General features: G+C 44.5%; 1 protein-coding gene across 2 annotated transcripts in view; it reads left to right on the forward strand.

The window, feature by feature from the left end:
* Positions 1-25,081, forward strand: part of LOC106565153 (voltage-dependent calcium channel subunit alpha-2/delta-3) — a 61,765-nt gene extending 36,684 nt beyond the window's left edge. Inside the window, exons 13-38 of one of the 2 annotated variants that reach the window (XM_045692012.1) lie at positions 336-469; positions 1,593-1,610; positions 3,490-3,561; positions 3,768-3,848; positions 5,456-5,530; positions 8,848-8,931; positions 9,478-9,549; positions 13,220-13,281; positions 13,977-14,044; positions 14,210-14,255; positions 14,753-14,850; positions 15,036-15,129; positions 17,945-18,040; positions 18,173-18,291; positions 20,406-20,483; positions 20,684-20,745; positions 20,977-21,021; positions 21,216-21,278; positions 21,373-21,443; positions 21,622-21,697; positions 22,124-22,164; positions 22,279-22,334; positions 22,460-22,577; positions 23,689-23,801; positions 24,150-24,232; positions 24,444-25,081. In XM_045692012.1, the coding sequence (XP_045547968.1) occupies positions 336-469; positions 1,593-1,610; positions 3,490-3,561; positions 3,768-3,848; positions 5,456-5,530; positions 8,848-8,931; positions 9,478-9,549; positions 13,220-13,281; positions 13,977-14,044; positions 14,210-14,255; positions 14,753-14,850; positions 15,036-15,129; positions 17,945-18,040; positions 18,173-18,291; positions 20,406-20,483; positions 20,684-20,745; positions 20,977-21,021; positions 21,216-21,278; positions 21,373-21,443; positions 21,622-21,697; positions 22,124-22,164; positions 22,279-22,334; positions 22,460-22,577; positions 23,689-23,801; positions 24,150-24,232; positions 24,444-24,536 (2,018 nt within the window). In that variant the 3' untranslated portion in view covers positions 24,537-25,081. The remainder of the gene's footprint in view (positions 1-335; positions 470-1,592; positions 1,611-3,489; positions 3,562-3,767; positions 3,849-5,455; positions 5,531-8,847; positions 8,932-9,477; positions 9,550-13,219; positions 13,282-13,976; positions 14,045-14,209; positions 14,256-14,752; positions 14,851-15,035; positions 15,130-17,944; positions 18,041-18,172; positions 18,292-20,405; positions 20,484-20,683; positions 20,746-20,976; positions 21,022-21,215; positions 21,279-21,372; positions 21,444-21,621; positions 21,698-22,123; positions 22,165-22,278; positions 22,335-22,459; positions 22,578-23,688; positions 23,802-24,149; positions 24,233-24,443) is intronic. The other variant, XM_014131951.2, reaches the window with a different exon arrangement.
* The last annotated feature ends 1,220 nt before the right edge of the window (positions 25,082-26,301 follow it).

Genomic DNA, 26,301 nt, shown 5'->3' on the forward strand with positions numbered 1-26,301 from the left:
GTGCCCACGCTCCGGATGAGAGGAGAACGCTCTGGACTGGGAAAGTCACAGTCAGGAAAACTGATGACTTGTGGGATTACACAGCCCAGCTAGTCTAACCTTACTCTGATACTCACAGTAACACACACTTACTGGGAAATGCCTGTGAAATACCTTCATGTGATACAGTGTGTGTGTGTGTGTGTGTGTGTGTGTGTGTGTGTGTGTGTGTGTGTGTGTGTGTGTGTGTGTGTGTGTGTGTGTGTGTGTGTGTGTGTGTGTGTGTGTGTGTGTGTGTGTGTGCGTGCGTGCGTGTGTGTGTGTGTGTGTGTGTGTGTGTGCGTTTGTTGCCTCAGGGTATTTCAGTCAGATCTCCACACTGGCTGACGTACAGGAAAATGTGATGAGGTATCTTCATGTTATGAGTCGTCCTAAAGTCATCGACCATGAGCATGACACGGTCTGGACGGAGGCCTACGTGGACAGCACTGTAAGTTTCATAGTGAGTGGAAAAAGTTAGTGAGTGTGTGTAAGGTAGTGCGTGTGCATAATGTACTGTATGTCCACCAGTGTAGTTATCAGATTACTTTTGATAAGTAACGAAGTAAAGTAACGCGGTACTTTTTCAAATTGGGTATTATTATTACAGTTACTTTGTCAAACAGCTTTCAGAATTATATCTCTGCCGGGCGTATATTTCCATGATCCAATCTCGACCGCGAGCGGAGAAAGGATGTTTGGAGAAATGTCATGACAGCTGCTGTCCAGAGAAATGTATAGAGGGCGCACCCCTCATCTTTGCCATTGATCGCTTTTGTGATAGCAAAGCCCATAGAGGGCTTTTCCATCTAGTGGAAAGTGTGCCCTCTGTACATCTCTATGGGTCCATCGTGTATGTGCAGTCTATAACCAGAACTGGCAGCTCGAGAGAAAGATTTTGAACGGAAAGATAGGAAATCTGTACAGATGTTTGGCTAACAGTATATACGGCTAATTAAGCAGCCCCTATATAGCGCAGCACTTGTAGACTAGCACAGGAAAGCAGCGCCACAGATGAAAGGAGAAACAAGCGATCAAAGCAGTGTTAGTAAGTAGCACATATTTGGTAGAGCGCGCGGCTCCCCTCCGACAGTCAAACAAACGGAGAGATTTTGAGTCGTAATGCAATGTAACGCGGAACTTACATATATTTTTTTTTAACAAGTAATATGTAATATATTGCTGTTTCAAGTAATTAATCCCAACACTGGTTTCCACCCTGTATATGTGTTCATACTGTATGTATACATGCCCGAACATGCTTGCGTGTCGGTGAGTGTGTGCGAGGGTGCGTGCGTGTGTGTATGTGCATGTGCGCGTGTGTGCCTGCATCTGTGTGTGTGTGTGCGTCCGTGTCCTCTCTGATCTGTCCCCTTCATGCTACAGGATTGATTCCTCATTATGAGCTTCATTAATTCTGACTGGATTGTTCTGCACTTCTGTGTCTAGAATGGTAAAATGCAGGAGGAGCAGTCTGTCTGTCTGTCTGTCTGTCTGTCTGTCTGTCTGTCTGTCTGTCTGTTGTACAGGAGGAGAGCTCAATCCTCATTTGTCATTTTTGCTGTCTCCTGCAGCTCTCCCAGGCACACAAGGTAAAGCCTCTCTCTCTACCGCTCTCTCTCTCTATCGCTCTCTCTTCCTCCCTCTCTCTCTCATTTCCTTGTCATTTAGAGAGTATTTACTGTGCACATTTGGACTATTTTCCGTTATGGTGTATAACATGGATACATTATTTGAGGTGTTATATAGTTGCCATGGATCTTTGTCTGTAATCTGGTTGCTGAGGGTCCTTGAGTAGTGAGTTTCTCCCCTGCTGTGGAGTTAAGGCATTGCAGCAGCAGTTGAGACTGCTGTAATGTGTAAAGCTCTGCTTCTACTCAGTATGTGGATTGTCCGGAAATGTATGTGTATTGTGCACAGTACACACACACACACACACACACACACACACACACACACACACACACACACACACACACACACACACACACACACACACACACACACACACACACAGACACACACACACACACACACACACACACACACACACACACACACACACACACACACACGGCCACAGAGGTAAGGGCTGGGGGGGGATTGTCCTCTGGCGTGTGTGCTCTTGTATCTCAGCCACAGAGAATCGCCATTCATCATTCTGTGGATCATTGCCTTTTATCTCCTCAAGCTCGTAATATAACTGACATTGGAGCGGAGAGAGGGAGAGAAGGAAGGAGAGGGGACGGGGGCGGCGGGGCTAGCACAAGGTCGTTCCCCGGAAAGTTCTCTTGTGTCTACCGCTGCGTGTACCCAGTGTGTCTTTACTAAGCTCCTCTGATGGACTGGGGGGGTTCTACCAGGGTCTACCTGTACAGGTGAGACTAGGCTTTGGAGGCTGTTGCTCAGGGAGGAAGCGGGTTGGTCGATGGCGAGACCCTCCATCAGTCATTTTGTCGAGCAGCCAAGACGATCCCACCCTAGTAACCGTTCATTGCCTCTCTCCTACGCACGTGCATGAACACGCACACACACATACAACAGCCAAACATGTAAGCACGCAAGCACACACATACACAAATAGCCACACGCTCACCATGGCTGCGGGAAGATGTTTCGGGGTGGGAGTGCGCTCATTTGGTGGATTACATTTTTCACTATTTATTTATAATTGTTCTATTCATTATTTTTAAATTGTGATTTATCAGGGTGTGCTGCGGCACCCTTAGAACCTCTACTTCCAGCGGCTATGACCCTCACACACAGTGCACTCACAGCTGTGGCCGTGAGCCTCTGAGGTGAGGGAATAGCAGACCTAGTTCCAGTGAGCTCATGTGTTTAATCATGTCAGTTCTCATCCTGCTGAACATAGCCCCGCTCTCAAAATGAAGACACACACACACACACGCACACACACACACACACGCACGCACACACACACACACACACACACACACACACACTGGGGATCACTCTAAACTGGAGCTTCACTATGCATTTACTGTAAAACCACAAACAACATTTTACCATAGATTTACACTGCAGACTCACTTCTATTTTGTATAAAAAGAATTTGGCGACATTTCTACTGCACAGTGTTCAGTGAAATGTATTTTGGTGAAATGACTGGACTATAAATGTGTTGTGGTGAAGCCTACTTGGTCGGGATGGACATTGGTGCATATATTCCTCTATTGACACCGAATCGCATAGCATTTAGCATCAGTCAGACATGGAATACTGTAGCAACAGCCTCTGATGGTTAACATAGTTGAAAAATCTCGATTGCAACCTCCTCGCGTCCTCTCTCCTCGTCTCCCTCTCAAAACCCATTGGAGGAGAAGGTCAGAGGGGAGGGACCTCTGGCTTTCTTATCCAATGGGTTTTGAGAAGGAGACAAGGAAAGAGGACACAAGGAATATGCAATCGAGATCGGTCTTTGCCACTGTCTGTCACTGTGTTCCATCTCAGTCCAGAAACAAGAAGGGCCCGAGCCTGATGACCACTGTGGCCATGCCTGTGTTCAGCACCAAGAACGAGACCGTAAGTGTGTGTGTGTGTCTGTCTGTCTGTCTGTCTGTCTGTCTGTCTGTCTGTCTGTCTGTCTGTCTGTCTGTCTGTCTGTCTGTCTGTCTGTCTGTCTGTCTGTCTGTCTGTCTGTCTGTCTGTCTGTCTGTCTGTCTGTCTGTCTGTCTGTCTGTCTGTCTTTCTGTGTTATACTCACTCATTCTCTCTTCTCTCCTCTACAGAAGAACCAGGGTATTCTCCTAGGGGTAGTGGGCACAGACATTCCTCTTCAGGAACTCATGAAGATCATCCCTAAACACCTGGTACTGGGTTTACTAACCCATGTTTATGACCCATTTGACGCCTTGTCATTTACTGTTGTACTGTACTCTACTTTATGTAATCAAGTGTCTCTATATTGGAGGTCGACCGATTATGATTTTTCAACTCCGATACCGATTATTGGAGGACCAAAAAAGCCGATACCGATTAATCAGCCGATTTTATATATATACTGTATATATTTGTAATAATGACAATTACAACAATACTGAATGAACACTTTTATTTTAACTTAATATAATACATAAATAAAAATACATTTAGTATCAAATAAATAATGAAACATGTTTAATTTGGTTTAAATAATGCAAAAACACAGTGTAGGAGAAGAAAGTGCAACATGTGCCATGTAAAAAAGCTAACGTTTAAGTTCCTTGCTCAGAACATGAGAACATATGAAAGCTGGTGGTTCCTTTTAACATGAGTCTTCGATATTCCCAGTTAAGAAGTTTTAGGTTGTAGTTATTATAGGAATTATAGGACAGTTTCGCTCAATACCATTTGTATTTCATATACCTTTGACTATTGGATGTTCTTATAAGCACTTTAGTATTGCCCGCCTAATCTCTGGAGTTGATAGGCTTCAAGTCATAAACAGCGCTGTGAAGCAAGGATTGCTAAGAGCTGCTGACAAACGCAGTAAAGTTTGAATGAATGCTTACGAGCCTGCTGCTGCCTACCACCGCTCAGTCAGACTGCTCTATCAAATATCAAATCATATACTTAATTATAATATAATAAACACACAGAAATATGAGCCTTAGGTCATTAATATGGTCAAATCCAGAAACTATTATTTCAAAAACAAAACGTTTATTCTTTCAGTGAAATACGGAACCGTTCCGTATTTTACCTAACGGGTGGCATCCATAAGTTTAAATATTTCTGTTACATTGCACAACCTTCAATGTAATGTCATAATTATGTAAAATTCTGGCAAATGAATTACGGTCTTAGGCAGAAATGGTCTTCACACAGTTCACAACGAGCCAGGCGGCCCAAACTGTTGCATATACCCTGACTCTGCTTGCACAGAACGCAAGAGAAGTGACACAATTTACATAGTTAATATTGCCTGCAAACATTAATTTATTTTAACAAAATATGCAGGTTGAAAAAAATATACTTGTGTATTGATTTTAAGAAAGGCATTGATGTTTATGGTTAGGTACATTGGTGCAACGACAGCGCTTTTTCGCGAACGCGCTTGTTAAATCATCACCCGTTTGGCGAAGTAGGCTGTGATTCGATGATAAATGAACAGGCATTATTTGCAAACAGGACAAGCTAGTTAAACTAGTAATATCATAAACCATGTGTAGTTAACTAGTGATTATGTTAAGATTGATTGTTTTTTTTAAAGATACGTTTAATGCTAGCTAGCAACTTACTTCGGCTCCTTGCTGCACTCGCGTAACAAGTGGTCAGCCTGCCACGCAGTCACCTCGCGGAGTGCAATGTAATCGGCCATAATCGGCTTCCAAAAATGACGATCTCCGATCATAAAATCTTGAAATCGGCCCTAATTAATCGGCCATGCCGATTAATCGGTCCACCTCTACTATATATATTGTTTTTATGCCTTCAGCTGGGTATCCACGGTTACGCCTTTGCCATCACAAACAACGGCTACATCCTGACCCATCCGGACCTGAGGCCACTGGTAACACACTGTCTTTTAAATCCACTCATACACTTTGTCCCCTGCCTAGGGTTGTAAAATCAAAGGTTTCCTCAGAAATAATGGTTAGAAGATTCAGGATTTCCTGCTTATTCCCTCCTTATACCGGGAATCGTCGAAGCAGGATTTCTGGAAAACCTGGGAATTCTGGGAAAGTTGCCTGAATTTTGCGACCCTACCCCTACCCCTGTCCCTAACCCCTGTCCCTAACCCAAGCCTTGCCACAATGCACTAACCCTAACCCGCACAGCCTTTACACATACCAACCTCTGGAGTGGTTAAACAGCTACAGTACATTGCAGTTTTCCCCTCCCCACTCAAACTCCTCCCAGAGAGTCCTAGCAAAATATTTTTTAACATTTTTTAAAAACATTTTAATTGAAAACAATCACAGTAAGGTGCTTAATTGTTACCCAGAAATAATTTGATATTGAGATACAAATGGCTGCATTGGACCTTTAAAGACATGCTCCGGAACTTTGGCGACAGCTAAACGACTACTTCCCACTTTGGGCCAGATGTGTCAGTGTGTAGTTCATACATGCATAGTCTATGAGCAGAATTACTGTCTTACCTCAATTAACCACGAAATCCCTAGTTTGTTTTTCTGGAAGCTGTGCTGCACTATTTTCCCTACATTTTCCCCCACGTGGGTCAGCCTCCTAACAATTCGAGTTCTAGCCAATGAGCTTCTGCCCCTCACCATTTGAGGGAACACTAGCAAGATGCACACACAGCAGAGCAAGAGAGAGAGAGAGAGAGCGCAGTGACATGTTGCATGTACAGTATGTGTACATACGGTGTATTAGGAAAGTATTCAGACCCCTTGACTTTTTCCACATTTTGTTACGTTAGACTTATTCTAAAATCGATAAAACAACGTTTTCTCATCAATCTATCCACAATAGCCCATAACGACAAAGCAAAAAACATGTTTGTAGAAATTTTTGCACATTTAAAAAAAAACTAAACAGAAATATTACATTTACATAAGTATTCAAACTCTTTTCTCAATACTTTGTTGAAGCACCTTTGGCAGCGATTACAGCCTTTAGTCTTCTTGGGTATGACGCTACAAGCTTGGCACACCTGTATTTGTGGAGTTTCTACCATTCTTCTCTGCAGATCCTCCCAAGCTCTGTCAGCTTGGATGGGGAGCGTCACTGCACAGCTATTTTTCAGGTCTCTCCAGAGATGAGGTTCAAGTCCGGGATCTGGCTGAGCCACTCAAGGACATTCAGAGACTTGTCCCGAATCCACTCCTGCGTTGTCTTGGCTGTGTGCTTAGGGTCGTTGTCCTGTTGGAAGGTGGACCTTCGCCCCAGTCGGTGGTCCTGAGTCGGAGGTCTCTCTGTACTTTGCTCCATTCATCTTTCCCTCGATCCTGGCAAGTCTCCCAGTCCCTGCTGCTGAAAGACATCCCCACTGCATGATGCTGCCACCACCATGCTTCACCATAAGGATGGTGCCAGGTTTCCTCCAGACGTAATACTTGGCATTCAGGCCAAAGAGTTCAATCTTGTTTTCATCCGACCAGAGAATCTTGTTTCTCATGGTCTGAGAGTCCTTTAGGGGCCTTTTTGGCAAACTCCAAGCAGATTGTCGTGCCTTTTACTGAGGTGTGGCTTCCGTCTGGCCACTCTACCATAAAAGCATGATTGGTGGAGTGCTGCAGAGATGGTTGTCCTTCTGGAAGGTTCTCCCATCTTCACAGAGGAACTCTTGAGCTCTGTGACCATCGGGTTCTTGGTCACCTCCCTGACCAAGGTCCTTCTCCCCTGATTGCTCAGTTTGTCCGGCGGCCAGATCTAGCAAGAGTCTTGGTGGTTCCAAACTTCTTCCATTTAAGAACGATGGAGGCCGCTGTGTTCTTGGGGACCTTCAATGCTGCAGACATTTTTTGGTACTCTTCCCCAGATCTGTGCCTCGACACAATCCTGTCTCGTAGCTCTATGGACAATTCTTTCGACCTCATGGCTTGATTTTTGCTCTGTCATGCACTGTCAACTGTGGGACCTTATATAGACAGGTGTGTGCCTTTCCAAATCATGTCCAATTAACTGAGTTTACCACAGGTGGACTCCAATCAAGTTGTAGAAACATCTCAAGGATGATCAATGGAAACGGGATGCACCTGAGCTCAATTTCAAGTCTCATGGCAAAGGGTCTGAATACTTATGCAAATAAGATATTTTTGTTTATTACATTTTTATAAATTAGCAAAGAATTACACCAAAACTGTTTTCATTTTGTCATTATGGGGTATTGTGTGTAAATTGATGAGAATTTGTATTTATTTATTTTAGAATAAGGCTGTAACTGTAAATTTGGAAAAAGTCAAAGACTCTGAATACTTTCCAAATGCACTGTATATGACGTAGTACACCATTTTCGCAGACAACGTTTTTTCTTTCAGAACTACTGGATAAAAAGTAAAGTATAGAAAAAGTACCGGAGAATCTCTTTAAATAAATAGTTTAAATACAGACACTGAATGCCTGTGTTTTGAAAAACAGAATGTGTCCTTTTCTGTTACATGACAGACTATGTTGACCACATACACATAAACAGTGTGAGTGTGTATTACCGAGGAAGTTTGGGAGGCTCAATCTGTAATGCCCACCTTTTCCTTTGATGTATGCATGCAGGGAGGGATACAGGCCATTGCTACTACTGTAGGGCTGGCTGGCCCTGGCTAACTGAGCTAACACTAACCCAGAGGTAACCCTCCTGTCCTGTAACTGTACCATACAGAGACTAGACCACAGACACTCACTCTCTCTCTGGGACCCTGCATGGGTTCCACTGGAAACTGGTGCTAGTGGATCTGTGTGTAACAGTGTCTATGTGATGTTAGTACCTCTCTGTGACACTGTGTGTGTTTGTGTGTGTATATGTGTTTTACAATGTGTTGGTTTTCTATGTACTGTAAGTGTGTGTTTCTCTGTGCTGTGACTGTGGTTGTCTATTTTGAGGTTGTACTAGACCCTACTGGACTTTGTGTGTGGGACTGGACATGTTTATGTTATTGGTTGTTGATTGAACTGATCAATTTGGGATTGAATTTGGGGAGTTCTAGCCTGGTGGAACCAGCCTGATCTCACGATAGCTCACATTCCGTTTGAGCACAGCGGTCAGTCTGCTTAACCTGGCTAGGATTGTTCTGGTTTTGAGCAAGACCGTGTGAACGAAGCCTTGTATAGGTTCACTCTTAACTTAGCTGTGCACCCAAACCATCCACACCGAAATCTAGACTTCCTCAACTGTTCCCATCAAATGTGTGTTCCTCTGTGCCTCAGTACCAGGAGGGCCAGAAGAGGAGGAAACCCAACTACAGCAGTGTGGACCTGTCAGAAGTGGAGTGGGAGGACAAGGATGACTTTGTACGTCTAAATCATGACGTAACAAAACATTTGACACACACTCCTGATAAACTACTACTGCCTTTACTATACTTAAAGGGATACTTCGGGGATTACTTTCCAAGAGTCAGATGAGCTCATGGATACCATTTTTATGTTTCTGCATCCAGTATGAAGGAAGTTAGAGGTAGTTTCGTGAGCCAATGCTAACTACTGTAGCGTTAGTGCAAGGACTGGAGGTCTATCATATCTACTAGCATGCTAGCAGTCACCTTAGACTTCCAGTCATTGTGCTAACACTAGTTATCAATTGTGCTAATGCTAGTTAGCAACTTCCTTCAAACTGCACGCAGAGACATAAAAATGGTATCCACGAGTTCATCTGACTCTTAGGAAAGTAGATAAAGGGCTTCATTGACAAAATCCTGAAGCATCCCTATTAACTTAACCTGGAACGTCCACTCAGTAAGAATTGCCACTGCTTTCCAGGGAGCTCTGGGAAGCTGTATACTCTAAGACAGCATGGACTCTTTTCATCTTGATAAATATCCTGTTCTTATGTTTCAGCTGCGTAATGCCATGGTCAACAGGAAGACTGGGACATTCTCCATGGAGGTGAAGAAGACAGTGGACAAAGGGGTGAGACTGAAAATTTAATTATGACTCTGACAATTAAAGAAAAGATGACACTCTCCTTTTTGAACCCTTAAGGTCTAAGGGCCCGGGGAATGGGTTAACATATAGAATTGTTTTAAATCAAATCAAATCAAATGTATTTATATAGCCCTTCTTACATCAGCTGATATATCAAAGTGCTGTACAGAAACCCAGCCTAAAACCCCAAACAGCAAGCAATGCAGGTGTAGAAGCACGGTGGCTAGGAAAAACTCCCTAGAAAGGCCAAAACCTAGGAAGAAACCTAGAGAGGAATCAGGCTATGAGGGGTGGCCAGTCCTCTTCTGGCTGTGCCGGGTGGAGATTATAACAGAACATGGCCAAGATGTTCAAATATTTATAGATGACCAGCATGGTCAAATAATAGTAATCACAGTGAACAGGTCAGGGTTCCATAGCCGCAGGCAGAACAGTTGAAACTGGAGCAGCAGCACGGCCAGGTGGATTGGGGACAACAAGGAGTCATCATGCCAGGTAGTCCTGAGGCATGGTCCTAGGGCTCAGGTCCTCCGAGAGAGAGAAAGAAAGAAAGAGAGAAAGAGAGAATTAGAGAGAGCATACTTACATTCACACAGGACACTGGATAAGACAGGAGAAATACTCCAGATATAACAGACTGACCCTAGCCCCCTGACACATAAACTACTGCAGCATAAATACTGGAGGCTGAGACGACTGTACAACCATCAAGCTTAATTGTCAGATTCAACAGAAGATCTCTTTGTTTCTTGGGACCTAGAACAAGCATCTCTGTTTTTCCGAGTTTAAAAGTAGAACATTTGCAGCCATCCACTTCCTTATGTCTGAAACACAGGCTTCCAGCAAGGGCAATTTTGGGGCTTCACCATGTTTCATTGAAATGTACAGCTGTGTGTCATCCGCATAGCAGTGAAAGTTAACATTATGTTTTTGAATGACATCCCCAAGAGGTAAAATATATAGTGAAAACAATAGTGGTCCTAAAACGGAACCTTGAGGAACCCCGAAATTTACAGTTGATTTGTCAGATGTAAGTTCATTTACCACCTTCACAAGTTCAGTTTCAGTGCTATGATGGGGTCTAAAACCAGACTGAAGCATTTTGTATACATTGTTTGTCCTCAGGGAGGCAGTGAGCTGCTGTGCAACAGCTTTTTCTAAAATGTTTGAGAGAAATGGGAGATTCGATATAGGCCGATAGTTTTTTATATTTTCTGGGTCAAGGTTTGGCTTTTACAAGAGAGGCTTTATTACTGCCACTTTTAGTGAGTTTGGTACACATCTGGTGGATAGAGAGCCGTTTATTATGTTCAACATAGGAGGGCCAAGCTCCTCTTTCAGTAGTTTAGTGGGAATAGGGTCCAGTATGCAGCTTGAAGGTTTAGAGGCCATGATTATTTTCATCTTTGTGTCAAGAGATATAGTACTAAAACACTTGAGTGTTTCCCTTGATCCTAGGTCCTGGCAGAGTTGTGCAGACTCAGGACAACTGAGCTTTAGAGGATTACGCAGATATAAAGAGGAGTCCGTAATTTGCTTTCTAATGATCATGATCTTTTCCTCAAAGAAGTTCATAAATGTATTGCTGCTGAAGTGAAAGCCATCCTCTCTTGGGGAATGCTGCTTTTTAGTTAGCTTTTCAACAGTATCAAAAAGAAATTCCGGGTTGTTCTTATTTTCCTCAATTAAGTTGGAAAAATAGGATGATCGAGCAGCAGTGAGGGCTCTTTGATACTGCACGGTACTGTCTTTCCAAGCTAGTCGGAAGACTTCCAGTTTGGTGTAACGCCATTTCCGTTCCAATTTTCTGGAAGCTTGCTTCAGAGCTCGGGTATTTTCTGTATACCAGGAAGCTAGTTTCTTATGACAAATGTTTTTAGTTTTTAGGGGTGCAACTGCATCTAGGGTATTTCGCAAGGTTAAATTGAGTTCCTCAGTTAGGTGGTTAACTGATTTTTCTTCTCTGACGTCCTTGGGTAGGCAGAGGGAGTCTCGAAGGGCATCAAGGAATCTTTGGGTTGTCTGAGAATTTAAAGCACGACTTTTGATGATCCTTGTTTGGGGTCTGAGCAGATTATTTTTGCGATTGCAAACATAATAAAATGATGGTCCGATAGTCCAGGATTATGAGGAAAAACATTAAGATCCACAACATTTATTCCATGGGACAAAACTAGGTCCAGAGTATGACTGTGGCAGTGAGTAGGTCCGGAGACATGTTGGACAAAAACCACTGAGTCAATGATGGCTCCGAAAGCCTTTTGGAGTGGGTCTGTGGACTTTCCTACACTGAAATTACCCTTGCCTAACGATTGCGTCTGAAGCTGGGCTTGCAGCACAGCTATCCTCGCCGTAAGGCGATCGTTCTCCTGTATATTATGAGTACAGCGAATGCAATTAGAAGGCATCGTGTTAATGTTACTACTTAGCCTCAGCTGTTGGACGTCCTGACGAACCATGTCCAGATAAAGCGTCGGGAGTGAAAAAGTTGAATGAAAAAAAGTTGAGTGAGGGAAAAACAAAACAATATAAACGGGAATTAAAAAGTAAAAACCGTAAAGTTGTCAGGTAGCAAAGTAAGGTTAGCAACAAAACACACAGCAGCACGTAAACAAGTCTACAAGTTGTGACCGGAAATGACACGTCACTCATTTTTGGGTGGTATGAGTTTTTAAGAAAGTCATACCAAGGATCATTTAGCTATTTGATTTAGAAATTTAGGACCCCTAAAAAAATGTTGCAAAAAAAGTTATTTCATAAAATGTGGCCTTACTGCTATCAGCCCATAGGAACACATTGAATACATGGCAAAACAGATAGTCCAAAAAATAAATCAAAAGGAACTACATTTTGTAGTGTCTGTCCTATATCTGAGAGATCTAAGAAAGATCAGGATATCTTTAAAAAAAGAATGTTTTAACCAAATTTAACCACTTTTTGTTCTAAACTACTTCCATATATACTTCCATTTATTTTTTAAACTGGTACCGGGCTACCTTCAGACGAGGCTTATGGGGTGGGCTTCCTAGAGCAAAACATCCAGCATGAATGTGTTCGTGACAGTCTCACCTGTTAATGGTGGGGTCATATTAGTGAAAAGTTTCCCAAACTTTGTCCTCATTTTTCCCCCCTAACACTACACAGCTGATTCAAATTATGATGATTAGATAATTATTTGAATCAGCTATGTAGTTCTAGGCAAAAAGACTAAAAGTGCACCCCTTGGGGTCCTGAGGACCGAGTTTGGAAAACCCTGTATTAGTGTGTAGGCTAAACTTTTCGGATGCTACAGACAAGAAGTTGGCAGATCAGTGGTGCCGACTGACGCTTGTGGGGGTCGTAGAGCAAAACGGAGAACGCCATCATGTTTGTGAGAATCTCATCTTCGGACGCTACAGACGTTTTCGTGAGAAGACCGATTTGCGTGATGTTTCCTGGTCTGACAAACAGTGCAGATTCGGAAAGGCCGACATCGGCGGATGCAGTGGATTGAGATGCAGCCCATTCAAAACAGAAGTCTCTAGCGTAAACAGACATATTTTTTATGGGGATTCTTTGATTATGCGAATTCGATTTCCGCAGGGGCACGGACATCGACATTTAATGAGATCCACTGGACGAGTCCTCATTCTCCATGATTTCTATGTGTTTTCAGAAAAGACTCCTGAAGATGCACAATGACTATTTCTACACTGAAGTCAAGGGAACTCCCTTCAGGTGAGGCGAGATGCTTTGAAAGTAGGGTACAGACACTTCTTCAGTTTTTCAGCACATCCATTTATCTTGATCAATTCTCTGATGTCCTTCTGAGAGTTGACACGATGGCTGGTTCAGTGAGTGTGTAAGTGCCATGTGTCTCTGTGGGCCCATTTCCCAGACAACACCTAGTCCAGTGGAGGCTGCTGAGGGGAGGAAGGCTCATAATAACGCCTGGAACGGCGTTAATGGAATGGCATCAAACACATGGAAACCTTGTGTTTGATGTATTTGATACCATTCCACCTATTCTGCTCTAGCCATTACCACAACCTCCTGTGGCCTAGTCCTAGACTGAAAAGCAGTTTAACTTTTATTTAACTAGGAAAGTCAGTTAAGAACGAATTCTTATTTCCAATGACAGCCTACCCCGGCCAAACCCTAACCCGGACGACGCTGGGCCAATTGTGCGCCACCCTATGGGACTCCCAATCACGGCCGGTTGTTATACAGCCTGGAATCAAACCAGGGTCTGTAGTGACGCCTCTAGCACAGAGATGCAGTGCCTTAGATCGCTGCGCCACAGTGGGGAATCCCCACTGAACATTATTTTTAGTCCAGGACTAGGCTTTATTCTGTGTTTGGGAAACCAGCCCTAAGAGTGTAACTGTTGACTTCTCTCGGCTGCTCACCCTGCCGTGTGTTTCTGTGTTCAGCGTCGGAGTGGCTTTGTCTAGAGGCCATGGCAAATTCTTCTTCAGAGGAAACGTCTCAGTGGAAGCAGGTAAGACTCACTCACTCACCCAACGAACTATGAGAGCTTCATCAGTTTCATAGACGTTTACGGATATTCTGTACCTGTGGTCTGCCTGTTCTTAAGGCCATATATCAGTGCACTCAGCCTGGCCCTGTTGAAGCGTCACTTATCTGACGTTCATGTGTTTTGCAGGGCTCCTTGACCTGGAACAGCCAGATGTTGCGCTGGCAGATGAATGGTAATACAGGGGGTTATGGGTAATGTAGGGGGTTATGAGCTTGGGATTGGTCAGTCAAGCATTATATAGGTTATTGCTTTCTGTGGGTGTGTTTGTAAATTCACTCTGGAATGCCAGAGTGCGCTCAGAGTGCAGACACAAACGAGAGTACACTGAGACCTGTCATATTCAACGAGTGTTTGCGTGTTCGTAAATTTATCAGTTATTCTGCGCTCTGGCTCACTCAGTCAAGAGTGCTCTGAAATCTGAGTAGATAGAGGGAATTTATATGAACGCACCCTGTATGTCTTAGTAGGTATGTTATGTTGAGCCGTGTGATATAACAGCATGTCTGTCTGTTATGTTCTGTTCTGTTCAGCTGAAACGCAGCAACATGGGTTATTTGCCTGAAATAGTGTGCCACTTTCTATATTTGTCTTTCTGTAATTTAGTTTAGTTTCTGTTGGTCAGCTCCTCATCAAGTGTTTTGGGTGTGTGTCTACCTATTCATTTGACAGGACATATTGCAACACTGATGAGCACCATGAGCACCGCTCCCTCTCCCAGATCCAGGCCATTAAACTCTACCTGACCGGACGCAAGCCACACATCAAATGTAAGTTACACCATACTGGGATCTATAGGCTACTGGGGTTTCATTATATATCCTGGGAAATCATATAACCTAGCCATAACCGTAACCCTCACTTCAACCCCAAACCTTAACCCTAACCCTATATCCTGTTTGTAGAGGACGTGGTAGTGTGTTTCCAGGACTGAACCACTCCCTCTCTGCCGTAGGTGACAGAGAGCTGATCCAGGAGGTGTTGTTTGATGCTGTGGTCACAGCCCCACTGGAGGCCTACTGGACCGGCCTGGCCCTCAACAAGTCCGAGTGAGTCTAGCCTACTAACTCCTGAACATGAACTAACTCCTCAACTCCTTTATGCAACACGCCTCCCTCTGTTGCTCTCTCACAGCTCTTACTTTGCGGGGTTGATCGTCGTTACAAACAGTACTAAACATCAACGGCATCAGCATGTCACTAGGTCTCTCTGCTTTGATCACCTGTGTGGTCCCCGCTGTAATGCTCGTCATTGAAGGGGGGCCAAAACGCAGCGGGTAAAGTGCTCATCCTCTTATTTATTAAAGAAAATACTTAATCAATACAAAACAAACGACGAAAACAGTCCAGTAAGGTGCATAGACTATACTAGAAACAACCACCCACAAAACCCAGTGAAAACAAACAACTAAATATGGCCTCCAATTAGAGACAACAACAACCAGCTGCCTCTAATTGGAGGTCATTGACAAAACTCACATAGAACTAGAAAAGCTAGATAAACATAGAAATAAGAAAACTAGAACCTAAACCCACAATACCCGACCACACAAAACAAACACCCCCTGCCACGCCCTGACCAACTACAATGACAAATAACCCCTTTTACTGGCCAGGACGTGACAGTACCCCCCCCTCCCCCCCCTGCACCTCAAAACAAAACCCACAAAAACAACCCCAAACCTAAAGGGAGGGAAGGGAGGGTGGCCACCATCAACAACGGTTCCTGTGCTTCACCCCGCCCCTTCGCAATCCTCCCACCACGGAGGTGGCTCTGGCTCTGGCCGTAGCTCCCGTTCAGCAGACTCTGGGCTGCACGGCATCGCTGGAGGCCCCGGGCTGAGAGGCGTTGCTGGAAACCCCGGCTGAGAGGCGTCGCTGGAGGCCCCGGGCTGAGAGGCGTCGCTGGAGACCCCTGGCTGAGGAGCGTCGCTGGAGGCTCCGGGCTGGGGATCGTCTCTGGAGGCTCCTGACTGGGGAGCGTCGCTGGAGGCCCCGGGCTGAGAGGCGTCGCTGAAGGCCCCGGGCTGAGGAGCGTTGCTGAAGGCCCCGGGCTGAGGAGCGTCGCTGGAGGCTCCTGGCTGAGGAGGGTCGCTGGAGGCTCCTGACTGGGGAGCATCGCTGGAGGCCCCTGGCTGAGGGAAGTCGCTGGAGGCCCCTGGCTGAGGAGTGTCGCTGGAGGCTCAGGGCTGAGGAGCATCTCTGCAGGCTCCGGACTCTAGGCAGTCTCTGCAGGTTCCAGACTGTAGGCCGTCTCTGCAGGTTCCGGACTGTAGGCCGTCTCTGCAGGTTCCGGACTCTAGGCCGTCTCTGTCGGTTCCGGACTGTAGGCCGTCTCTGTCGGTTCCGGACTGTAGGCCGTCTCTGTCGGTTCCGGACTGTAGGCCGTCTCTGTCGATTCCGGACTGTAGGCCGTCTCTGTCGGTTCCGGACTGTAGGACGTCGCCGGAAGCAGTGGACGGGGAACTGTCGCCGGAAGCTCTGGACGGGGAACTGTCGCCGGAAGCTCTGGACGGGGAACTGTCGCCGGAAGCTCTGGACGGGGGACTGTCGCCGGAAGCTCTGGATGCGTGGGGCTGGCTTAGGAGGCGCCAGACTAGTAACACGCACCCCAGGGCTAGTGCGAGGAGCAGGAACAGGACGTACTCGACTGGGCAGGCGCACTGGAGACCTGATCCGTGGGACTGGCTTTGGAGGCGCCAGACTAGTAACACGCACCTCAAGGCTAGTGCGGAGAGCAGGAACAGGATGCACTGGACTGGGCTGACGCACTGGAGGAAGAGTACGAGGAGCAGGAACAGGATACACTGGGCCATGAACCCTCACAGGCGGTCTGATGCTTGCAACTTGCATCACCGGTCCTGGCTCAATGCTGGCTCTAGCATGACACCTATGAGGAGCTTTCACCAAGCGCACCGGGCTGTAGCTGCGCACTGGCGATACCGTGCGTATCTCCGCATAACACGGTGCTTGCTTGCTCCGTCGCTCCCCATAGTAAGCACAGGTGCTCCTTCGTGCCCTTTCCGCCAGTACCTCTCTCCGGAATCTCGCGTCAAGCTCCTCGCTTGATTCCTTGACTGGCTCCTCTTTGCTCCACGGCTCTGTCCTGTACGCCAGGGAAGTTAGGTCAGGGCTCCCCACTGACTCAGCCCAACTCCCCGGCTGCCTCCTCACCTCCTGAAATGGAGGATATAATGCCTCATACCTCCGTCGTTCCCTCTTAGCTTCCTCCATCTCCTCCTTCGGGCACTGGTACTCCCCAGCCTGGTGCCATGGTCCTTTACCGTCCAGGATCTCCTCCCATGTTCAGGACTCCAAATAGCTCTCTTGCTGCTCCTTCCTCCGCTGCTTGGTCCTTCTTTGGTGGGTGGTTCTGTAACGCTCGTCGTTGAAGGGGACCAAAACGCAGCGGGTAAAGTGCTCATCCTCTTATTTATTAAAGAAAACACTTAATCAATACAAAACAAATGACAAAAACAGTCCAGTAAGGTGCATAGACTATACTAGAAACAACCACCCACAAAACCCAGTGAAAAGAAACAGAACTAAATATGGCCTCCAATTAGAGACAACAACAACCAGCTGCCTCTAATTGGAGGTCATTGACAAAACTCAATAGAACTAGAAAAGCTAGATAAACATAGAAATAAGAAAACTAGAACCTAAACCCACAATACCCAACCACACAAAACAAACACCGCCTGCCACGCCCTGACCAACTACAATGACAAATAACCCCTTTTACTGGCCAGGACGTGACACCCGCCTCTTCCCACAATCCTCTCTACTCTGTGGTCTCGTGACTAATGTGATGAACGTTTTACTTTTTATTTTCATTGTTTGTTTGTTTCCATCACCCCAACAGGAACTCAGACAAAGGAGTGGAGATTGCTTACCTAGCCACACGCACTGGCCTCTCTAGAACCAGCCTGTTTGTTGTCCCAGAGCACCTATCCAATCAGTGAGTACGATACTGAGCATCTGGCCAATCAGTGCAACAACTGAGACAAAGCAATGTACAAGTGACTTGTACTTTCACCAGTGACTTGTGGTTTCTCCTCTGACTCCTTCATGTCTTCCTGTGTCTCATCAGAGACTTCCTGACGGCGGAGGATAAGGAGGGGGTGTTCAATGCTGACCACTTCCCTCTGTGGTACAAGAGAGCAGCAGAGCAGGTTCCCGGCACCTTCGTCTACTCGATCCCCTTTGGAGGTATGGAGATACTTACACAAAATGTACCTTTACTCTATGTCCAGAATCCCCTCACCCGAAACACACCCGCTCATAACACAAGGTGTTACACCATTTACTTGCACTGTATTTTAATTATGTTGTCTTTGAAATACAACTTCATTTTACTTTAATCAATATACAGTTTCTCTAATATGCAGTAGCTCACTCTCCCTTATTTGTAATTGAGTGTCATCTGTAGCATATTTTCCCCACATCCCTCTCAATAGAACTCTTTGGTTAACCCTGTGTAATGTATCTCTGTGGGTTACCATGGAGATTCAGTGTATCTGTGTCTCTGATATAGGGTGTAGTTAGCCTCTTCGCTCTGGGAGACCTGCACACATTAATCTGGTCTCCTGTCGCTGAAGGCAACATCGTGAACCCCGAAAACATATTTACCAGCCTTCTGGTTTATCTATTTCTGATCAACTTTTCCTGTCACCGAAGGCAAATCTATAATCCAGAATGCCTTACCAGTTTTTACAGACTATACACTCTGTGAAAAAAAACATTTAAATCCAACTTTTCCAGAGTTTACCAAATTCACACCAAATCGCCTGTGAAAAGGCCGTACCTATTCACTGACAAAATCATAGACGGGACAGCACGAAATGAGACACAGAGACGTGACTTCAACAAAAAGAAGGACACTGTAATCGGTGTTCTTCTTTCAACTCTCCCCGGGACCGTACAAACAAAGGCCAGGGTAATGGCTCTCAAAAAAATAATATAAATAATAAAATAACAGTTGGTGCTAAACCTATAACAGGGAATCCTACTGTCCTGGAATTCATCATAGTCTCTGGCTCATAATCACTCCCCCCCCTCTGCCCCTTCAGGGAGCACAAACAATAACCAGTCAATTGGCCTCAGGTGAGCTCATCAGTAGTGGCTGTACTGCGGCCCACCTCCAGCAGAGGGAGCAGTCGGACCACTTGACCCGGCTGATCCCTCACACACCCTAAAGCCAAAGATTTGTTGCCAGCTGAGATCACGCGGTAATCTTGCATGGCGACTACTACGGAGTATGGGGACAAGGGAGTGACTTCTGGAAAATGTGGATTTAAACGTTTATTTTTACCATAGTTCACATATTTTATAGCCCGTACCGATCGGTAAGGCATTCCGTATTATAGATTTGCCTTGTGACGGGAAAAGTTTCACGGAAATAGGTAAATCAGAGGGGCTGATAAATATGTTTTCGGGGTACGGGATGTCGGCTGCACTGACAGGAGACTAGATTAATGTGTACAAGTCTCACTGAGCAAAGAGGCTAACTACACACTATATCAGAGACACAGATACACCGAATCGTCATGGTAAAACCTATCAGAGACACACTGAATCGCCATGGTAACCCACAGAGATACAGTACACAGCGTTAACTAAAGAGTTCTATTGAGTGGGGTGTGGGGGTGGAAAATAGGCTACAGATGAAATTCAACCACAAGTTAGGGAGAGTGAGCTACTGTATATTAGAGAAGCTGGGTTGTTGTACAGCTCATCTCTCTCACTGCTGTCTGTAATTAATGTGCCCCACTTTCTTCCCACTGAGGGAAAGAGAGGATCAGGATCTCACTGTTGTTCCCTGTTGTCTACCAGCCTCTACCTTCCTCTAACTGCTCTCATCCCTTAGTCTGTTGTAAAATATCCCTCCTTTACTGTCACCTCCCCTGTTTAATACTATAACCTCCTCCAACAATCCCTGTCCCCAGAGGTTCTGTAGTGCTAGTACCAGAACAGGTTTTTATTTCATAAGAACACATCCCTCCCTCTGTGTCAGAATCACTTCTAACATCCTGGTTGTAGACTACTGATGGGATTCCATCACTGAGTGTAGTGCTGTGGGTTGCTATTGCCTGCTGAAGGCTGTGGGTATGGCGCCATCTTTTGGCTAGAAAATGATTATTCCCTTTTGTTTCTGTGACTTGGTTTTCCAGCTGTGATTATGCTGAGGTGCTGAGGGTGGAATGGAATATATAGTGTATTTTATAAGATCTATTGAAATAGTAGGAATTGTTATTTTCCATTTACAAAACATTTGTTGATTGAGGCTAATATCTATGCTTCTCTGTGTTATTGTTTTACTCCAGGAAATGAGAATAAGAGTGTGGTTTTGGCCAGCACTGCCATACAACTGCTGGATGACAGGAAGTCGCCTATTGTTGCTTGTAAGCTCCCTGAAAAGCCCCTAACTTCTCCCTTAACTTCTCCCTAACATAGAGAGCTACTGTACCTGTTATAGGCTTGTAACTATAAATCCCCCTTTGAATACAAGTGAAGAAACTCTTTAATACATTTTTAATTCCTCTTCTAGATGTACAGTGTGCTGACTGTGTTCTGTTTGTGTTTTTGTTAAAACCCACTATAGCCGTTGGGATTCAGATGAAGCTGGATTTCTTTCAGAGGAAGTTCTGGACCGCTAGTAGACAGGTAGACACACACACACACACACACACACACACACACACACACACACACACACACACACACACACACACACACACACACACACACACACACACACACACACACACACACACACACACACACACACACACACACACACACACACACACACACACACACACACACTATCCAGTGCTGTGAGACATGCTTTATGGATTATTCTAATCATTTATTAATCTTATTGATTCGATCCAGTGTGCTGCTTTGGATGGGAAGTGCACCATTAGCTGTGATAATGAGGTAAGACCAGACAGTAGGTGTCTGTCACTGACTCATGCTACTTCCTGTTTCTTAGCCTGTTGTCCGTGTCTCAGCTTTTCTACTTCCTGTCTGTACTGTCTGTGACCTTTCTCTGTTTCCTCTCAGTATTGAATTATTAAATGATGTCATGCTTTGAAGATCTGAATTAATGTTCCTTTCTTTATATCTAACAGGACATTAAGTGTTACCTTATAGACAACAACGGATTTATTCTGGTCACAGAGGACTACTCTCAGGTACCATTAATAATATACTAAATATGTGTGCGTATTGTCCTGTAGCTCCCCTGGTTCTTAGTATTTGCCTTTAAATAAACATCTTCTTCCTCAGACGGGGCTGTTTTTTGGAGAGGTGGAGAGTGCTGTTATGAACAAGCTGCTTCTTATGGGCTCCTTCAAAAGGTTAGAGGAGAAATCATGTTACAGTCATTACCCTGAACACACACACACACACACACACACACACACACACACACACACACACACACACACACACACACACACACACACACACACACACACACACACACACACACACACACACACAAAATGAATGGTCTATTTTCTCTCCTCTCTCTAGGATCACTCTGTATGACTACCAGGCTCTCTGTAGAGAGTATGCTGGCAGCAGTGACAGCGCACGCTCTTTATCACATGTAAGTACTTCCCCTAAATATTATCACATGTAAGTACTGTCCCTAAATATTATCACATGTAAGTACTGCCGCTAAATATTGTCACATGTAAGTACTCCCCCTAAATATTGTCAAATGTAAGTACTGTCCCTAAATATTGTCACATGTAAGTACTGTCCCTAAATATTATCACATGTAAGTACTGTCCCTAAATATTATAACATGTAAGTACTGTCCCTAAATATTTTCACATGTAAGTACTGTCCCTAAATATTGTCACATGTAAGTACTGTCCCTAAATATTTTCACATGTAAGTACTGTCCCTAAATATTTTCACATGTAAGTACTGTCCCTAAATATTATCACGTGTACGTACTGTCCCGAAACTACTCATCAGACTTACATACATCCAGTCAATGCTAATTATTTAATGTCTTCTCTCCCAGCCCTTCTCCATGGTGAAATGGCTCCTGACCAAACTTGTCATGTGAGAATAATAAAATAATCACCTTGATACGATAAAATGAGATGCACTGATTATCAACCACAGTACATATTATTGTATTATTATATCAATGTATGTTTGTGTTTTCCTCATCAGTTTCCTGCTGGAGTTCAACCTTTACAGCTGGTGGCATGTTGATCTCTCAGTCAAAGGTCAGTGTGTGCAAGAATATAACTTGAGGTGTGTGTGTGTGTGTGAGTGCTTGCACACATGCATGTGTGTGTGTGTGAGTCTTTCGTGTCTTTATTATGTTAAGATTTACATGTCCCATTTCCAGCCCAAAAGTCGAGGGGTAAGACCATGATGGTGCCATGTGACACGGAGTACCCTGCCTTCGTCTCTGAGCGTACCATCAAAGAGACCACGGGAAACATCGACTGTGAGGGCTGTGCCAGGTACTTGTAACACAGTTCCCTTACCTGTGTATTAGGCACCGATAAACTCACTTAACTTGTGTGTTGATGGTGTATACACAATACAGGGTAATTTCATGCGTTAGTTCTGGGATAGACGCCCCGCTAGCGGGACAACTTACGGTGAAACTGGAGGACGCGCAATTCAAATAAATAATCATAAACATTATGGATATTAAACATTTAGGTACATACAAGCGTCTTATATCAGTTGAAAGCTTAACTTCTTGTTAATCTAACTGCACTGTCCGATTTACAGTAGGCTTTACAGCGAAAGCATGCCATGTGATTGTTTGAGGACGACGTCCCACATCAAAATATTTTGCCACCGGCACAGGTTTCATAAATTCACAAATAGCGATTAAATATTCACGTACTTTTTGAAAATCTTCCTCTGATTTGTCATCCAAAAGGTCCCAGCTATAACATGTAGTGTCGTCTTGTTAGATAAAATCCTTCTTTATATCCCAAAAAGTATTTTTAGTTGGCGCCATCGATTTGAGTAATCCACTCGTTCAACATGCCAAGATAGGAATCCAAAAATCTACCCCTAAACTTTGTTTCAACAAGTCAAAATAAGTTTCTATTTAATCCTCAGATACCCTAAAATCGAATTAAATTATAAAATAATTTCCAAGTCTGTGTCCCTGTAGTAAAACTCATTATTCTTACTCGTTTTGGAAGAAACAAGCCTGAAACCTTGAACAAAGACTACTGACACCCAGTAGAAGCCATAGGAATTGCATACTGGGAGCTAGATTTCATTATTTCCCTATACGTTCCATTTTAATAGCATGGGCTCTCTCAAAAAAAAACATTGTTTTTTCTATGGATTTTCTCCTACCATATCTATTGTGTTAGTCTCCTACATTATTTAATCATTTCTACAAACTTCAAAGTGTCTTCTTTCCAATGGTACCAATTATATGCATATCCTGGCTTCAGGGCCTGAACAAAAGGCAGTTTACTTTGGGCACGTCAGTCAGATAGGAAGTGGAGAAAATAGGGGCCTAGCCTTATGTTAAAAGCATCAACTGAATCAACTCAACTCTCTCTCTCTCTTTCTTTCTCCTTCAACTCAACTCTCCCTCAGATCTTTTGTAATTCAGCAGATTCCCAGCAGTAATCTCTTCATGGTTGTCGTGGACAACAAGTGTGACTGCAGCTCTGCCCCCCTGGTTTCCATGGATCCCATCGAGATTATGTATATCCTTTACTAACCCTCAATAAGTTTGAGTGTATTTTTAGTACAAAGCTTTTGTGAGTGTTTTTTAGTATAAATGTTTTGTAAGTAGATGGGTTTTGTAAGTTAACTGTAAGTGAACTCTGAACTTAGACTTTAGTGTTCTGAGCGCGTGAATAGCTTCTTCATTGTCAGAGGTATTAATACATTTCTCATACATGTAGGTATTTAGGAAGCGTGCATTACTGTTTGGTTGTCTCATCATGCTAGAATGATGTTGCAGAAACGGTCACCACAGTATCAGTTAAATGTATCTGAGGTGTCTGAGGTGTGGTTCATCATCAGTATTTCTATCCTTAACCCCTCTGCACACAATGAGTCTCTGAAATGTGATAGGTTGAAATTTCAGAAAGACAGAAAGCGGCCAGAATCGTGTCATCCTTTTCACCCCGAGGTACGCAGTGTGTAGATATGTGTGCGTCTGCGTCACAATTCTGTGATTACACGGAAAGTACATGAACGCCTGTTTATGAGTGTTTAATAACATGATATTAAGCATATATGTGACCATCTGTATATTGTCTGAAGCATATAGATATATAGTGTATGTATTAATTCATTTCTATGGTCTGAAACTCCTGTGATACCCCATGTGTCTGATGCAGGAGAATGCCATGGAGTGTGGAGGAGCAGCAGGCCTCTCTGCCCCCCTTACAGCAGCACTGCTCCCCCTACTGGCCACTCTCATTAGCAGGTGACCACACCGCCCTTGAGGCCCACCGTCCTGGACCCAACAATGGACCTAACACTGGAGAGATTGATAGACAGGCGCACCATCAAATGCTGACAACGCACAGGGAGCCTCGCCAACAAGAAGAACTTGCTCACAACTAACTGAGTTGCTTATTACCAACAGAGTGACATACCAATTGTAAAGCATCTCCCTGACCAGCAGAGAAATAAGAAATTAGACATTGTTCAAGAGAAACAGAACAATATTCCAAGGGGAAAACAATATGGACATTAGACCGAACAAATATACCTGCGAGCAGCAATGAACGGGTTTCACAGGATGACAGAAAGGACACAAGATCAGTTGGATAACAAAGCCAGCCCTCTGTGATGTAGGAACTATCTTCCTTTATGTGCAGTCAATGAAAGCATTACCATGTTGATTTAAATTTCAGTTGGTTCACTCCACATTAGCGTTCCTAAATACTTCAATACACTCTCACAGCTGTAGTACGCTGACTGCAAGCGGCAGGACAGGATTTTACAGAATAAAATATCCACTTTTCCCTAACATGGGCAACAATATGTGATTATACAGATATACTAATCACAATATTTGACATAATTTATTTGCATGAGACAAAGTCCACTTGATCAATAGTTATTGCTCTAGTATCATATGGTGGCACTGGTGACGATGAGATCTATAGTGCCACCATTTGGTCTGGTGCAGCCATCTAAGGTTGCAGTGAATTCATATTCACATAGCTTCTATGGCCATACATAAGGTTTACATACCACATTTCATTGCCCCTTGTCCATCGGCTCAGTTCTTGTAGCCAGTTGCCCATGGTGGAATTATCTGCAGGGCTTGACATTAACTCTTTCTGCCACTTGTCCTTCATACAAGTAAGACAGATTTTTTACTTGTCCGAACGGTTAAGGAGAACTGGCCAAAACCTCCCTCTGTTAAGGTGAGAGCAATGCAGATAATTGCAAAGCCTACAAGTCCAGCGTTCATCAAAGCACAGCTTCCCTGCCACGACCTGCCTACACTCTCGGCTCTGTCTTATATCAGTTTCTCAGAGTTTTGGTCAGAGTCTTGTAAGCAGGCACAGGTGTGAGCAATTAGTTAATGATTTTGTGATATCTTCCCTTACAAGCTGTCCTACAGCTTCACCACACTATCCCCATCCTGGGTGGAAAAGACCATCCCTGAGTTTTTCCAAAGCCATGTGGTACCTTTGGACTACGCTGGTGGCTGCCAGTCTTGCACTGGTCATGCTCCCCGAGACAGTTGGGCTCCCGTTGACCTTCCTCCCACTGAAAGAGATGCTGCTGGTGCTTCCCGTTGCTGAAGAATGCCGGAAGTACTGTCTCATAGATGCTGGAGGTCAGATGACGCCTATCGTGTGCTAGATGCAGCTGGCAACAGCAGCCCTGGATGCAGAACAGCGTCTCTCCGGGATAATCCACAGCCGACTGGAACCCCGGCCTGTGATAACCCAACTGGGTCATGGGTTGACCTCCAGTTGGTGTGAAGGCCTGCGAGGTTGGGCAGGAAATCTCTCTCTCTCCCACCTAGCTGGGTTGTACCGGAGTCTCTGCAAATTATCAAGGAACAAAGGGTTTGAGTTGTTTGAAATGCACCACAGTTTAACGACCTCTCTCCATCCAGTTCTATACGGCAGAGGACATCTAAAACCTGCTCTATCACTTGGAAAGGGTGTTTGTAGCACCTCTGTTACTTAGGACATACCCCTCGCTTCTTAGCCTTATTTCGAACCCAAA

The sequence above is a fragment of the Salmo salar genome, chromosome ssa12, assembly GCF_905237065.1.
Source record: "Salmo salar chromosome ssa12, Ssal_v3.1, whole genome shotgun sequence".
NCBI lineage: Eukaryota > Metazoa > Chordata > Actinopteri > Salmoniformes > Salmonidae > Salmo > Salmo salar.